The sequence below is a fragment of the Oratosquilla oratoria genome, unplaced genomic scaffold (genome assembly GCF_046742065.1).
Source record: "Oratosquilla oratoria isolate Oo_2021 unplaced genomic scaffold, ASM4674206v1 SCAFFOLD235, whole genome shotgun sequence".
In the NCBI taxonomy this organism is placed as follows: domain Eukaryota; kingdom Metazoa; phylum Arthropoda; class Malacostraca; order Stomatopoda; family Squillidae; genus Oratosquilla; species Oratosquilla oratoria.
Window position 1 is genome coordinate 76,225 of NW_027467587.1, and position 17,712 is coordinate 93,936.

General features: G+C 35.8%; 2 protein-coding genes across 2 annotated transcripts; both read left to right on the top strand.

Annotated features, from left to right (window-relative positions):
• The first annotated feature begins 1,364 nt into the window (after positions 1-1,364).
• Positions 1,365-2,099, top strand: LOC143022936 (serine/threonine-protein kinase pim-1-like). Its single transcript, XM_076181354.1, has one exon. It carries the CDS (start codon positions 1,365-1,367, stop codon positions 2,097-2,099), a length of 735 nt encoding a protein of 244 aa, XP_076037469.1.
• Positions 2,100-16,962: 14,863 nt separating this feature from the next.
• Positions 16,963-17,712, top strand: LOC143022937 (serine/threonine-protein kinase pim-1-like). Its single transcript, XM_076181355.1, has one exon. The coding sequence runs from the start codon at positions 16,963-16,965 to the stop codon at positions 17,710-17,712; it is 750 nt and encodes a 249-aa protein (XP_076037470.1).

The window sequence follows — 17,712 nt, forward strand, 5'->3', positions numbered from 1 at the left end:
TCTAGTGATCAACCCTCAGTTACCCAACTTTTACGGTATCCCTAAAATACATAAGGTAGTAAATATACATCAAAAACCCAAATCAGATAAAAACCTAGGAGTATATAAACTACCGTGTAAAGACTGTAATGAGGTCTACTGGGGTCAAACTGGTAGGGACCTCAACACCAGAGTAAAAGAGCACAAAAACTCTGTCAGGTATGCGCAAAACAACTCCGCGGTCTTCCTCCATACATCAACAAAAGATCACCGCATAGATTGGAACAATCCAGAATTAATTTATAAATCCAATTGTAGCTTCAGGAGAAAGATAGTTGAATCTTTCCTCATTAAACACTTGCCAAATTTCAACACATCAAAAGGGCAATGGTCACCTGATTGTATAACAACTTATCCTGTGAATAAATTATTACCATTACCGAATCCGCCCCACCTCGGACATGTGACTTGAGCCACCTCCCCTTGTTCCTACTTTGTACCTTTCTCACTGTATAAATTCTTGTACATCTTATCTTGTATCCATACTGCTGTAGAGGACCACAGTAGTGGTCGAAATATACAGTTCGTCTGTCTCCTTTGCTTTGTTTCTCCGATAGTGGGTTATTTAAAACATTTTACTAAATGTGCTACTACATTTTCGTCTTGTGATGTATATATATATATATATAAATATATATATATGTATGTATATATATATATACACATATATTTATATGTATATATATATATATATATATATATATATATATATATATATATGGAGGTGAGGTGGCAAAATCAAACAATAAGTAAAGTATGGAGGTTTATTCAGAACCAGATGTTTTGACCCCTTGCGACTTCCTCTATATTTGTCTGTCTTTGCAAACATACATATATATGTATATAATATATACATATATAAATATATATATATATACACACACATACATATATTATATATACATGTACATATATATATATATATTATATGTACTTATATATATAATATATATACATATATATGTATGTATGTATATGAATGTATTTATATGTACGTATTTACATTCATATATATATATATATATATATATATATATATATATATTACATTTATATATATATATATACACATGTGTATATACATATGTATAAATATGTATATATATATTTATACATAATATATACACTTATTATATATATAAATATATATATATATAAAATAAATATATATATATATATATATATATATATATATATTTGTGTGTGTGCGTGTACGCAATTCTGTTTCCCGAATCGTGGATTATCAGCATCACTCTTAATGATCGAAACGTCCACTCCATGGAGTCCATGGAATTGTTCTTCAAGGACTCGAGAAAGGAAGAACCATGACAAAGGAACTCCTCGGCGAAGGATCTTTCAGGAGTGTCTTCTCCGCCGAGCGGATCGAAGACGAAGTCAAGGTAGCCATCAAGAAAATACCTTTGGCTGAAGTGTACGACTGGGCAGACCCAAAGAAGAGGACTATGCCCCTCGAAGTCGCACTTATGAAGAGAGTTCAGCATATCCCCGAGGTTGTAAAGCTCCTCGAGTTCTTCATTGAACGCAGGCACGTTTTCATCGTTATGGAGCTGATCCCGGGTGCAGTGGATCTTCTTGACTACACCTCGAAGTATGGGGAGCTGAACATGAAAGACGCAAAAGACGTCTTCTCACAGGTTCTAACAGCAGTGATGGCCTGCCATAAAGCCGGAGTGTGCCATCAAGACATTAATATGGCTAACATTCTCGTCGTCAGGAATGAAGGAACCGGAAAAATGACCGCAAAGCTTGCGGATTTCGGTATGGGCACCTTCATCAAAGACTCTGAGACTCCTGCCGGTCGCCATGAAAAATCGGCTGTATGGAGTCTTGGATTACTATTGTTCCGTCTCGCGTGCAAGAAATACCCAAATGATGGAGGCAAATGGGAAGTCAAGTTCCCGAAGGGCGTCCCTAAGAGCTGCCAGACGCTCGTTAGAAAATGCCTCGAGAGCAAATCAGAGAAACGTCTTCACCTGAGAGGCATCCAATCTCACCCCTGGCTCAAAGTCAAGAGAGCCAAACGGGTCAAAAGACTTTGAGAACTCACTACTGCTGCCTTCTACGGTGATTGGAGCTAATTTGAAGCCATGTTTTGAGGAGAAAATCTTGAAGAAGACGTGTTGGAAAGTCTTGTGGAAGTTTATGATCGATACAATGCCCAGTCTCTCCTTCTTGAGACTTATTATAGCTTCTCGGAAGCTTTGGAGGACATCACTGAGCCATACTGAACAAGAACCTCACAAAGAAATGAGTTACACAACAAATATTTTATACTGAGACAAAATTTTAAATTTGATTACGAAACTAAAATGATATCTTTAAGAGATTCCAGTTGTAAGTTGACTGAAGATTACAAGAAAAAAAAAAATGAATACTTTAAAGAAGAATATTTTGGTTTGTCCACGGGTCGTGAATGAAAATTACCAGTCCCTTCTCAAGATATATATAGTTTTCGTTGAAAAAAATACTTTGTTTCAATAAGAAAAATAATAAAGGATTTCCTGATACAGGAACAATTTTGAGACGAGTCTTACAAGTCTCTTCCGGGCTTACGTTTTGTGTCTATAGACCAACGGGGTACTTCCCTCAGCTGAATAAATTATACCAACAGCCATGATGGAGTGGACTAGGTGGACTTCAAGAAAATCTACCACCTTTTAATCTGGAGCACTTCATCTGAATATAAATCAACTCAAAGCTATATATAAAAAGAAAATTAATCAAATAAAACAAGATGATTATAATGAATATCAGATAAATGATAAGAATATATGACAATATTAAGTAAAGATAAAATAAAATAGATATGAAAAATGAAAACAATTTAGATAATATAAAAGTCACTCAGTGTAAAAAAATGTCAATTGGCAACTTGACAAAGGGCCTAATTTCTCGAGTGACTTTTTGTTAACCACATAAACAATTGGTAATGATCTCGGTCACAGAAAAACACTGACGGGCTTCGTATTAATTTAATATACACAGAAGTTTTTGAATTTCATCGCTCTGTACCGCTTTATTTAATATCGAAGCTTGATGAACCGCCAGTCGAACTCAATAAAAGAGGATCGAGCCATTAAAGCTCTGTCGTCGGTTTCTCGTCTGGGGCCATTTGTGTTCCGAATATGTCGACTCTTTGGGAAGGTAGCAAAGAGTCGAAGCCGTGATCTTTGTCTTATGGACATGATCTGTTGAGGCAGGTAACAGTCATTGCTGGCAACCTGAGAGCAGTGCGGGATTTGAACCCACAATTAAACGAATACCAGGTCAGCACGCTTTACACTGTGCCACCAGCGGACATACAGAGAGGGTATCATAAAAATCAATGGATTAATTCGGTGTCAAATATAAGGAAAAGCATGATCCAGTAAGAGACTGAGGAATGGTAAAAAGGATGAAAAGTTGTAGCCTTGAGAGTTCCCTGCAGTATCATCGGTCTAACCTCTGAGAGACGATACAGCCTTAGTACCTCGCCAGAACAAGAAATGTACCTAAAAGTTTCAATTCACCGGTTTAAGTCACTATAACTTTGTTACGGGTTAGCTGGGTTCGAATCCTCAGCTCGTCCACGTTTTAAATTCCAACGAATGCCTCCAGCTATCCCAATTTTTCCGTCACAGTAGCAAAGCAGATCTACGCACCAATAGCTCTTCAACCATATACCTAATTAATCCATTAATCATCTCATTACATACAGCTTCTACCACATAGTGTGATATGAAGTTTCCACCCATAAAAATATGAGACAGAGCACTGTTTAAGTATGCCAGGAAAAACATGGTTTACATTAATATCTGCAGACAAGGAAAGAGGTGAAAAATCTACATCTTACAATTACAATTTGTGCTGCACCTGACCTTAAACAACAGTCTCGACTGAGATGGCATGGAATTAAAAGTGATTTGTGGTTGAAAAAAGACATATGTATATGGATATACATATATATATATATATATAATGTATATGGATATATATGTATACACACAAACACACACACATATGTATATATATATATACATGTATACATACATACATATACCAAGGCTTTTTCCCCCTTCCAAGGGAGGTAGCCAAAAAGGGAAAGGCATAAAAACACTCCCACCCATTTCATCCCTAAATACACTCCACACCCCTCCCACCCTTCCTCTCATCTGAGCACCTCCTGGATGACGGGTCATCCCTGCACCCTGCCCACCGCCCTGGGTCAGAAGCAGTGTCGCAAGACACAGTACATCCACAGCGAGGCCGCTTCATTTAATCGGCGACCCCCCCTCTCCGTCCCCATTTGCATATAAGGTGAGGACGGGGAGAAATCCCTTCGGGCTGCGTCAAAATTTACTCACACATACTACCCCACCCCCCACTTCCCCGCCCATTCCTCCTCATGCAGTCACAACATCATCCATATACATGTATACATATATATATATGTATATTTATATATATATATATAATTATATTATATATATATATATATATATATACACACAAATATATATATTTCAACCACAACTTTTCACTTTAATTCCATGTCGAAGTGTTGGTGTGGTGTAGAACTGTATCTTGTTCTTTTGTTATTTATTGTATTATTTATATCATGTTATTATGTATTTATATTAGGTACAAGATTTGGTTGTGTTGTATATCGCAGATGCGATGCGCGCCTTTGTTTTGACGCGAATTGGAGCGTGGCGTCAGTATCTGAGCAGCCTTGTATGCAGGTGCACGCATTTGTGATTGTGTCATTTTGTGGTATCTAAATATAAAATTTAACTCTTACTTCGCGCACTCATTAGCCACCCAGTACATCATCACGATGAAGACTGACAATTAGGTCGATGGAGACATATGCAGCAACCAAGTGAACGGTGATACTAAACACTGGCGCAGTGGTTAGAGTCACTGTTCACTTAGTACGTCCAATCTGAGTTCGAGTCCTTGGCTTCACAAAATATAAGTTTCCCCATATATCTCCCTCAAGCTCACTGTAAGTCTCAATTGTGATGATGGAACTAAAGTGAAAAGTTAATGTGGTGGAAAAAGATTAATATCTGCATTGGTGACCATTCAGTGTGTGTGTGTGTGTGTGTGTGTGTGTGTATTTACCTAGTTGTATTTTGCGGGAAGGGGAGCTATGCTCGTGATGTCCCGCCTTTGTATCTTGCAGTGTCTAGTTTGTTTTTAAACTCATGAATGGTTTTTGCGCATACTATTTCATTGTCCAGTTTGTTCCAAGTGTCCAAAACTCTATGAGGAAAACTGTTTTTCTTCAGTTCTCTTCAAAAGCTATGTTTTTTGATTTTCTTTCCATGTCCTCTTGTGTTTCTTTTGTCCCAGTTAAGTAAGTTCTCTCTATCGAGTACCTCTGTGCCTCTCATGATTCTGTAGATGGTCAATAGGTCACCTCTCTCTCTTCTTTGCTCCAGTGTCGGTAACTCCAGTTTAGCCAATCTCTCCTCGTATGATAGGTTTGCAAGTGCAGGTGCCATTTTTGTAGCTGCTCTTTGGATTCTTTCTATTTTCTTTATATTCTTTTTGGTACTGGGGGACCACAATGTCGCCGCATACTCTAATCTAGGCCTTATCAATGTAACCAATATTTTTTTTATCATGTCTTCGTCCAAGTATGTAAACGCCACTTTTATTGATCTTAGCAAGTTGTAAGTCTCCCCGACAATTTTGTTAACCTGTATATCATAGGACAAGTCGTTCGGGATAATTACTCCCAAATCTTTTTCGGATCCTACTTTCTTTACTTCTTTGGTTCCAATTGTATATTTTCCTGATATTCTGTTTTTGCTTTTTCCAAACTCCATTATGCTACACTTCTTAGTATTAAAGTCCACTTCCCATTTCTGACTCCAGTTCCATACCCTATTTAGGTCTTCTTGCAGTGCTTCACAGTCCTCATCAGTTTCTATTTTCCTTAGCAGTTTGGCGTCATCGGCAAAGAAGTTCATGTAGCAGTTCACGTCCTCGTCCATGTCATTCATATAGATAGCAAACATTATTGGTGCCAGCACAGATCCTTGCGGTACTCCACTGATCACCTCTTTCCAGTCTGAATATTTTTCTCTGAGCACTACTCTCATCTTTCTACCAGTCAGAAAGTCCTCTATCCATTTTAGTAGGTTTCCCTGTATTCCTCCTATGTGTTCCAGTTTTTTTAGTAGTTTTCTGTGTGGTACTTTGTCAAAGGCTTTTTGCAAGTCTAGGAATGCACAATCAGCCCATCCATTTCTTTCTTGCACTATGTCTATTAGTCTTGAGTAAAAGCATATTAAGTTTGTGGAGCATGATCTTCCTTGTCTGAATCCGAATTGTCTTGGGTTTAATATGTCATTGTCTTCCAGATGTTTTACCCATCTGTTCTTGATTATTTTCTCACAAATTTTGGCTATGGTGCTTGTTAGTGATACTGGCCTATAGTTGGTGGGTTCTTCTTTGTTTCCTCCTTTGTGTATTGGTACAATGTTAGCGTTTTTCCAGTCCTCGGGTATCTTTCCTTCTTTGAGTGAGCTGTTTATTAAGATGTGTATTTTGTCTGTTAGTTCTTCTTTGCACTCCTTTAGAATCCAATTTGATTTTCTGACATCCAGCCTTGATAAATGTTCTGATATTTCCTTTAGTGATGCTGTAAACTCATTCATGAGGGGAGATTTCTTGTTTTTATCTATGTCACAATTTGGTATTTTCTCTCTGGTGAAAACAGATTTAAAGTGATTGTTCATGACTTCGGCCATCTCTAAATCTTCTGTGTATTCTATGTTTCCTTGGCATAGTTTCACCATTTCCTGTTTGTTTTTAAGTTTACCACTCATATACCGATAGAATAGTTTGGGTTGCTCTTTGCATTTGTCTATAATATCCTTCTCATGGTTCCTTTTTTCCTCTCTTCTCACATTAACATACTCATTTCTATAGTTAACATAAATTTGCCATTTGCTTTGTTTTTTGTCTTTTCTCCACCTTTTCCAAGCTTTGTCCCTTCTGTCTTTTGCCTTGCTGCATCTTTTGTTGAACCAACATTTAATGTACTCTCTCTCTCGCTTTTGTCTTGGTACATGCCTGTTTACACCTTCATTGTAGTTTTCCATCAATATATTCCATTTCTCTTCCACTGTTGTTTCTTCCCTGTAAAATATTTCCCAGTTTGCATTCCGGAAGAATGTCTTTAGTTTTGTAAAGTCGGTTTTGTTGTACATCAGTCTTCCTTTCCTATGCTTTTCGTTCCTCTCTATGTCTATTTCTTCCTTTAGTACAGTTTCGATGAGTACATGGTCACTCTTTCCAATTGGTGTCTCATACTGGACTTTATGCACTATTTCAGGCTCTGTTGTAAATATTAGATCTAGTTTCGATGGCTCTTCATTATTTCTGTACCTTGTGTTTTCACGGACCCATTGGGTCATTGTGTACTCCATGGTCATATCTAGCAGTACATTGCCCCACGAGTCATCTCCTCCTTGCACTGTCATGCTGTCCCAACAAATTTCTTTGCAATTGAAGTCCCCCATAATTACCAGATTTCCCTTACCCATTAGTATCTCATTGAGTGATTTTCTTGTATCATCTAGCATTTTTGTATGTTCGTTTTCTTTCCAAGCGCTTGTTTTTGGAGGCACATAAGTCACCACAAACTTTCTACTTTTCATATTCTTGCCTTCGACTTTTATCATGATCAATTCAACATTACCTTTGCCCTCTGCAATTTTTGTCACCTTTAGGTCTTTCTTGGCCAAGAACATGATTCCCCCTCCCTGTTTCTTGTCCCTGTTTTTTATCCAGTAGTTGTATAAACCTTGTCCGATAACAGTGGATGGTATTTCACCTCTTAGTTTAGTCTCTACAATTCCCATTATGTCTGGTTTTGCTTCTAACAGATAATCATTGAGTTCGTTCAGTCCCGAAATTAGTCCGTCAATGTTGGTATAGGCCACTTTTAATTTTCTTCCTTCTCCCTGGTTTCTTCTTCCCTTGGTTTTTTCATTTTGAAGCGCCATTGTCTTAATCTCAAGTCTATTACTCTCCACTGGAATTCTTTGCATTCTGTCTCCGATCTTTTCAAGTTTTTTTCCTTTGCTTCTTCTCTTAGTGCCTTTTCTTTTTCTAATTCCTCAGTACTCATTTCTCTTTTTATCCATATCTTATTGTATTTTTCACTCTTTGCCAAGTTACCTACTTTTTCAAATATGTCTTCTACTACCATTTGTGACCTTAGTGTTATCTTTAGAGGTCGATTCCTATCCTTAATATAGCGACCAATTCTGTAAGTCTCTTCTAGGTCTGTGCCTGAATCACTGTCTCCCCCCTGAATTTCATTAAGGATTTCTACTGCGGTCTCTTTTTCTCTCATGTACCTCGCCAATCCTTGTTTTTCTTTAAGCCCATAAACCACAATACATTTCTTCCTATCTACTGTATCCCTGACCCAATTTGCTTTTTCGTTAATCACTTGAATGATTGTGTCTTTTGCATTATCTTGCATTTGCTGCTTGACTATTTCTTTGAAAGCAATTTCTTTATTTTCAATATTTTCTTTCCACTTAATTTCCAGGATACTGTCCCCACCTAAGTTTTCTTCGATCTTTTGTGTCAATTCTTGTAATTTGTTGTTCACTTCCTGCTTTAGATTTTCGCTATTGTTATTATCATTAGTTTTCTTCTTTTCATTGTCATTCTTCAGTTCATTTATGTCTCTTTTCATTTCTTTAATTTCGTTTGTAAGATCCAAGTTAGTTTTTCTTAGGTCAGAAATTTCATGGTTAGCTTTAGTTAAACAATCTATTAAACCAATGACCTCTTTTCTTACGTCCATGATTTCATTATCCCACCGAGTCCTATTTTTGCTCATCTCTCTCTCTATCTCTAATAATCTACTTAAGTTCTTTCTTTCGTACTTACCAAACCCTATGAAATCATTGTCGTAACACGTGCTTTGTTGTTTGTTTACATCGCGGTTCAGTGGATTGCCGCCAGATGGCTCTGATTCGCAACTGGCTTTCGAGTCGTTTTCATTCATTTTTGCTAATTTCGAGTTAATAAAATTAACTAGCACTGCATAGATACCATTTCGGGCACTCACGTTCACTCCCCACCCCTACAATACAAACCAGGTTTTCCTTTTTCGTCGTAAATCCTCTTCTTCTTGGTCGCGCGACGACAGCGACGACGGGCGGTGTTGCTTCGACGAGCGTGTGTGTGTGTCTGTGTATTTACCTAGTTGTATTTTACGGGAAGGGGAGCTATGCTCGTGGGGTCCCGTCTTCATATCTCATTTTATCTAAACTATTTTTAAATTCATGTATTGTTTTTGCACACACCACTTTCTCATCTAACTTGTTCCAACTGTCTATTACTCTGTGAGGAAAGCTGTTCTTTTTCAAATCTCTTCTATAGCTGTCTTTTTTTATTTTCTTTCCGTGTCCTCTTGTATTTCTGTCATCCCATTTTATCAGATTCTCTCTATCAGTAATTTCTATGCCTTTCATGATTCTGTAAATAGCTATCAAATCTCCTCTCTCTCTTCTTTGCTCTAGTGTCTGTAGTTTAAGTTTTTGTAGTCTCTCTTCATATGATAGTTTTGAGAGTGTTGGTGCCAATTTTGTAATTGCTCTTTGTATTCTTTCAAGTTTTTTTTATACATTTTTTTGTACTTGGTGACCATATCGTTGCTGCATATTCCAATCTTGGTCTTATCAGGGTGATTAGGATTTTCCTCACCATTTCTTCATCCAGGTATGTAAATGCAACTTTGATTGTTCTTATTAAATTATAAGTTTCTCCAAAAATCTTATTTATATGTTTCTCAGGTGACATATTATAACAATGACTCCCAGGTCCTTCTCATTTTCTATTTTTTTTTATTCCTTCTTCTCCCAAATTATATGATCCTGTTATTCTGTTTTTGCTTTTTCCAAATTCCATTATACTACACTTTTTTGTATTGAACTCCATCTCCCACTTCCTACTCCATTCTTGTACTTTATTTAGATCTCTCTGTAGTGATTCACAATCTTCTTCAGTTTTCATTCTTTTCAGTAGTTTTGCATCATCTGCAAAGAAGCTCATATAGCTTTCAATTCCTTCATCCATATCATTAATATATATAACAAACATTATTGGGGCCAAAACTGTTCCCTGCGGGACACCGCTTATTACTTCATTCCATTTTGAGTGCTGGTCTCTTATCACTACTCTCATTTTTCTTTCTTGCAAAAAGTCTTCCATCCAATTTAGCAATTTACCTTGTATTCCTCCTTCATATTCTAGTTTCTTAAGCAACTTCTTATGTGGTACTTTGTCAAAAGCTTTTTTTAGGTCTAGAAATGCACAATCAGCCCATCCATCTCTTTCTTGTATTACATCTATTAGCCTTGAATAGAAACATTAAATTGGTGACGCATGATTGTCCTTGTCTGAATCCAAATTGCCTTGGATTTAGTACGTTGTTTTTTTCCAAGTATTTTACCCATCTACTTTTGATAATTCTTTCACAAATTTTTGCTATTGTACTTGTTAGAGAGACTGGTCTATAGTTGGTAGGTTCTTCTTTATTTCCTCCTTTATATATAGGTACTATATTTGCTTTTTTCCAATCTTCTGGAACGTTTCCTTCTTTTAAGGAACTGCTTATTATGCTATGTATTTTGTCTGCCAGTTCATTCCTGCATTCTTTCAGAATCCAGTTTGCTATTTCATCTGGCCCATGCGATTTTCTGACATCAAAATTACCCAAGTGTGTCAATATTTCATTCTTTGTTACTTCTATTTCTTCCATAGGGGGGACTTTTTCTTTCCACTCAATCTCTTCAGGTTGTATATTTTCCCTTGTAAACACTGATTTAAAATGTTTGTTCATAATTTCTGCCATTTCCATTTCCTCAGTGTATTCAACTCCTCCTTGTCTTAATTTCTCCAAGTCTTTTTTGTTTTTCAGTTTATTGTTTACAAATCTGTAGAACAGTTTTGGTTGATCTTTACACTTTTCTATAACATCTTTTTCATATTTTCTTTTTTCCTCTCTGCACTTTTGTACATATTCATTTCTATAACCAGTATATATTTTCCATTTTTCAGGTCTTCTGTCTTTTTTCCATCTGGTCCAGGCTTTGTCTCTTTTGTCTTTTAACTCCCTACAACTTTTGTTGTACCAGCATTTTACATATTCTTTTTCTTGTTTTTGTCTTGGGACATACTTTTCCACTCCTTTTTTGTAATTTTTTGTCAAAATATTCCATTTCTCTTCCACTGATGTTTCTTCTTTGTATATTTCTTCCCAGTTTTCTTGTTGGAAGAATTCTCTTATTTTATCAAAGTTTGTTTTTTCATACATCATTCTTCCTTTTCTATATTGTTCATTTCTTTTCATATATTTTTCTTCATTAAGTTCCAGTTCAATCAATATGTGGTCACTTTTACCTATTGGTGTTTTATATTCAATCTTGTCCACTATTCTAGGTTCAGATGTAATTATTAAGTCTAGTCTCGATGGTTCTTCTTCATTTCTATACCTAGTGTTCTCTTGTATCCATTGTGTCATTGAATGGTCAGTAATCATCTCAAGTAGAGCATTTCCCCATGAGTCATCACCACTCTTTACTGTCATTTCTTCCCAGCAGATTTCTTTGCAATTAAAGTCGCCCATCATAACTATTCTTCCTCCATCTTCCATTATTTTAGTTAATGCTATCTTTGTGTCCTCGAACATACTTTTATGTTCACTCTCCTCCCATGAGGCTGTTTTCGGAGGCACATAATTGATCACAAATTTTCTGCTCTTCTTATCTCGGTCTTCCACTTCTATCATAATCATCTCTACTGTATTCTTTCCATATATGACACCTTTCACGTTTATATCCTTCTTAGTCAGGAACATAACTCCACCCCCTTGTTTTTTCTCTCTGTTTCTAATCCAATAATTGTATGCATCATGTCCTACACTGTTGGGTGGTAGTGGGCCTTTTAATTTTGTTTCTACAATTCCCATTATGTCCGGTTCTTTTTCTTTCAAATAATCATTCAGCTCATTCAATCCTGTTATCAATCCATCTATATTTGTGTAAGACGCTCTTAGTTTTCTGCCACTTCCATTGTGTTCTCTGTTTCCCTTGTGTTTTTCTTTTGTATGTCGAACTGCTTTATTTTCATGTTCACTACTCTCCAATAGAATCTCTCTTTCTCTGACTCCGTTCTTTCCTTGTTTTTTGCCTTAGCTTCAAGTCTTTTCTACTTTTCTGCCTCTCTTTCCTCCTTATTCATTTCTCTTTTTATCCATACCTTTTTATATTGATCATTTGTTGCTAGTTTCCCTGTTTTGGATAGAATTTTCTCTGCCGTTGTTTGTGACCTGAATTTAATCTTAATTGGTCTGGTCTTATCTGTACTATATTTTCCGAGTCTGAATTTTTAATTAATTTCCTTTATAATTTCTGGTTCATCTTCCTGGACTAATTTTAATAAACTGCTTACTCTTTCATTTTCTTCCTTGATTCTTGTGGTTCTGTCTGGGTTATGTTTCTCTTCCATTCCTAATATAATTATACATTTCTTTTTGTCAGCTAATTCTCTTACTATATTCTCCTTCTGTCTCATCACTTTAATAACTGAGTCTTCATTATGTTCTTTCAATTGCTGTTTGACTATGTCAGTGAATGAAACCTTATTCCCTTCTTGGGATGTTCTCCAATTTTTAGCTTCTTTAGCTATTGTCTCTGTTTTTATTACTATTCTTCTTCAATTTCTCATTCTCCTCCTTTACATTTCTTAACTGTCTTTTTAGGTCCTCTATTTCATCAGTTAAGTTTCTGTTTGCCTTCTCTAGTTGTTCCAACCTTTCAATTCACTGGAAAATGGAGTCAACATTACCTAACCTACGTTCCAAGTCCTCGATCACCTTATCAACTCTCTCCTCTTGTCTTATCAGTCGGGGGGGGGGGGGGGGGGGTGTGTCCCACCCCACCCTCTTTAAATCCCTGGAACATATTCTCGTCACTTTCTACTGTATTGCTCCTCTCTATACTTCTAATCTTTACATTTTTATTAGACATTTCATCATCGCTCAGTCTTTTGTTTACCTTTCGCTTGTCTGGCTGGGCCAAGTCTACTCCCTCCTCATTTCCTTCCATTTCCCTCAGTAATCCCTCCCCTTTTCCTCTTTCCCTACTTTCCCACTACTCCACGAGCAATTTCCCCCCCACCCTGTAAAAACACAAGGCACTTCTCTTTGCGTTGGGATCCACAGACTTCAGTTTTCTTCAGAACATCATCCAAGCCGTCCATTCGCTGAAGTGTGTGTGTGTGTATATGATATATATATAAATATATATATATATATATATATACAGTATGTAAAGACAGACAAATATGGAGGTGAGGTGGCAAAATGAAACGTTAAGGCTTGAGTATGGAACTTTATTCAGAACCAGACGTTTCGACCTCTTGGGCCTTCCTGAGTAAGGTCCAAGAGGTCGAAACGTCTGGTTCTGAATAAAGTTCCATACTCTAGCCTTAACTTTTCATTTTGCCACCTCACCTACACACACACACACACAGACATATATATATATATATACATGTATATATATATATATTTATATATATATATAAAAGTATACATACATATATATATATATATTTATATATATATAAAAGTATACATACATATATATATATATATATATAAAAGTATATATACATATATATTATATATATATATATGTATATATATATATATACATATGTATATATACATTAACGTATATATGTATGCATATAGATATATTTATATATACATATGTATATACATATATATGTATGTATACATACATATGTTATATATACAGACACACACACACACACACATATATATATATATATATATACATCATATATGTATATATATATATATATATACATATATATGTATACATATATGTATACATATATATATGTATATATAAACATACATATACATACACATGGACATGTATTTATCATATATACACACACACACACACACATGTATATATATATATATGTATATATATATATACATATATATATATATATATACATATATATATGGAGATGAGGTGGCAAAATGAAACGTTGATACCTAAAGTATGGAACTTTATTCAGAACCAGATGTTTCGACATCTTGGGACTTCCTCTATATTTGTCTGTCTTTACATACATATATATGCATATATATCAAGGACTACTATTACACAGGACGTGCACACCCAGATGCCTGGCGCCGCTAGAGGAGGCCAGTCCAGTGTGCTACGAGTAGTGGAGTTGTAAGGCTGTTTCGCTGTGTCTTTCGCTCTTGGCTGCATTTAGAAGTGGATAGTGTTTGTTTACATAGGTTCTTGCTGATTTTGTTTGATTGGTTCTTCATAGGTTCTTTCTTGCTGATTTTGTGTATTCAAAATGCCGAATAAGTGTGGTGTTGAGAACTGCAACGGTAATTATAACAAGGATAACGGGTGCAGAGTCTTTCGACTGCCAAAAGACCGTTATGAAAGACAACTGGCTTGATGTGCTACCAACACGTAATAATTGGAAATGGCGGAAATTATGAACAAACATTTTAAATCAGTGTTTACAAGGGAGAACATACAACCTGAAGAGAACGAATGGAAAGAGAAAGTCCCCCCTATGGAAGAAATAAAAGTAACAAAGAATGAAATATTAACACACTTGAGTAATCTTGATGTCAGAAAATCGCATGGACCAGATGAAATAGCAAACTGGATACTAAAAGAATGCAGGAATGAACTGGCAGACAAAATACATAGCATACTAAATAGTTCCTTGAAAGAAGGAAAAGTTCCAGAAGATTGGAAAAAAGCAAACATAGTACCTATATACAAAGGAGGAAATAAAGAAGAACCTACCAACTATAGACCAGTCTCTCTAACAAGTACAATAGCAAAACTTTGTGAAAGAATTATCAAAAGTAGATGGGTAAAATATTTAGAAAAAAACAAAGTGTTAAATCCAAGGCAATTTGGATTCAGACAAGGACGATCATGCGTCACCAATTTAATATGTTTCTATTCAAGACTAATAGATATAATACAGGAAAGAGATGGATGGGCAGACTGTGCATTTTTAGATCTAAAGAAAGCTTTTGACAAAGTACCACATAAGAAGTTGCTTAAGAAATTAGAAACTGAAGGAGGAATACAGGGCAAGCTACTAAATTGGATGGAGGACTTTTTGCAAGAAAGAAAAATGAGAGTAGTGATAAGAAACCAGCACTCAAAATGGAATGAAGTAATAAGCGGTGTTCTGCAGGGAACAGTTCTGGCCCCAATAGTGTTTGCTATATATATTAATGATATGGATGAAGGAATAGAAAGCTATATGAGCTTCTTTGCAGATGATGCAAAACTACTGAAAAGAGTGAAAACTGAAGAAGATTGTGAATCACTACAGAGAGATCTAAATAAAGTACAAGAATGGAGTAGGAAATGGGAGATGGAGTTCAATACAAAAAAGTGTAGTATAATGGAATTTGGAAAAAGCAAAAACAGAATAACAGGAGCATATAAATTGGGAGAAGAAGGAATAAAAAAAAGTAGAAAATGAGAAGGACCTGGGAGTCATTGTTATGAATAATATGTCACCTGAGAAACATATAAATAAGATTTTCGGAGAGACTTATAATCTAATAAGAACGATCAAAGTTGCATTTACATACCTGGATGAAGAAATGGTGAAGAAAATCCTAATCACCCTGATAAGACCAAGATTGGAATATGCAGCAACGATATGGTCACCAAGTACAAAAAAATGTATAAAAAACTTGAAAGAATACAAAGAGCAATTACAAAACTGGCACCAACACTCTCAAAACTATCATATGAAGAGAGACTAGAAAAACTTGAACTACAGACACTAGAGCAAAGAAGAGAGAGAGGAGATTTGATAGCTATTTACAGAATCATGAAAGGCATAGAAATTACTGATAGAGAGAATCTGATAAAATGGGATGACAGAAATACAAGAGGACACAGAAAGAAAATAAAAAAAGACAGCTATAGAAGAGATTTGAAAAAGAACAGCTTTCCTCACAGAGTAATAGACAGTTGGAACAAGTTAGATGAGAAAGTGGTGTGTGCAAAAACAATACATGAATTTAAAAATAGTTTAGATAAAATGAGATATGAAGACGGGACCCCACGAGCATAGCTCCCCTTCCCGTAAAATACAACTAGGTACAACTAGGTAAATACACACACACACATATATATATATATAAATATATGTATATATATATATATATATATATATATAAATATATATATGTATATATATATATATATATATATAAATATATGTATATATATATAAATATGTATATATATATAAATATATGTACATACATATATATATAATATATACATATATATATATATATATATATACATATATATATGGAGGTCATGTGGCAAAATCAAACGTTAATAACTAAAGTATGGAGCTTTATTGAGAACCAGATGTTTCGACCCCTTGCGACTTCCTCTATATTTGTCTGTCTTTGCAAACATACATACATACATACATACTATATATATATATATATATATACACATATATATACATACATATTATATATACATATATATATATAAATATATATATATACATATGTATATATACATATATGATATATATACATATATATATGTATATATATATATATATTACATTTGTATACATATATTACATTTGTATATATATATATATATATATATATATATTTGTGTGTGTTCTTGTGTGCACAATTATGTTTATCGAATCGTGGATTATCAGCATCACTCTTAATGATCGAAACGTCCACTCCATGGACTCCATGGAACTGTTCTTCAAGGACTCGAGAAAGGAAGAACCATGACAAAAAGGTTTATCTTCAAGGAACTCCTCGGCGAAGGATCTTTCGGGAGTGTCTTCTTCGCCGAGCGGATCGAAGACGAAGCCAAGGTAGCCATCAAGAAAATACCTTTGGCTGAAGTGTACGACTGGGCAGACCCGAAGAGGAGGACTATGCCCCTCGAAGTCGCAATTATGAAGAGAGTTCAGCATATCCCCGAGGTTGTAAAGCTCCTCGAGTTCTTCATTGAACGCAGGCACGTTTTCATCGTTATGGAGCTGATCCCGGGTGCAGTGGATCTTCTTGACTACACCTCGAAGTATGGGGAGCTGAACATGAAAGACGCAAAAGACGTCTTCTCACAGGTTCTAACAGCAGTGATGGCCTGCCAGAAAGCCGGAGTGTGTCATCAAGACATTAATATGGCTAACATTCTCGTCGTCAGGAATGAAGGAACCGGAAAAATGACCGCAAAGCTTGCGGATTTCGGTATGGGCACCTTCATCAAAGACTCTAAGACTCCTGCCGATCGCCATGAAAAATCGGCTGTATGGAGTCTTGGATTACTATTGTTCCGTCTCGCATGCAAGAAATACCCAAATGATGGAGGCAAATGGGAAGTCAAGTTCCCGAAGGGCGTCCCTAAGAGCTGCCAGACGCTCGTTAGAAAATGCCTCGAGAGCAAATCAGAGAAACATCTTCACCTGAGAGGCATCCAATCTCACCCCTGGCTCAAAGTTAAGAGAGCCAAACGGGTCAAAAGACTTTGA

Coding starts and splice junctions, on each gene's coding strand:
- LOC143022936 (XM_076181354.1), top strand. CDS start 1,365: ATGACAAAGGAACTCCTCGGCGAAGGATCTTTCAGGAGTGTCTTCTCC.
- LOC143022937 (XM_076181355.1), top strand. CDS start 16,963: ATGACAAAAAGGTTTATCTTCAAGGAACTCCTCGGCGAAGGATCTTTC.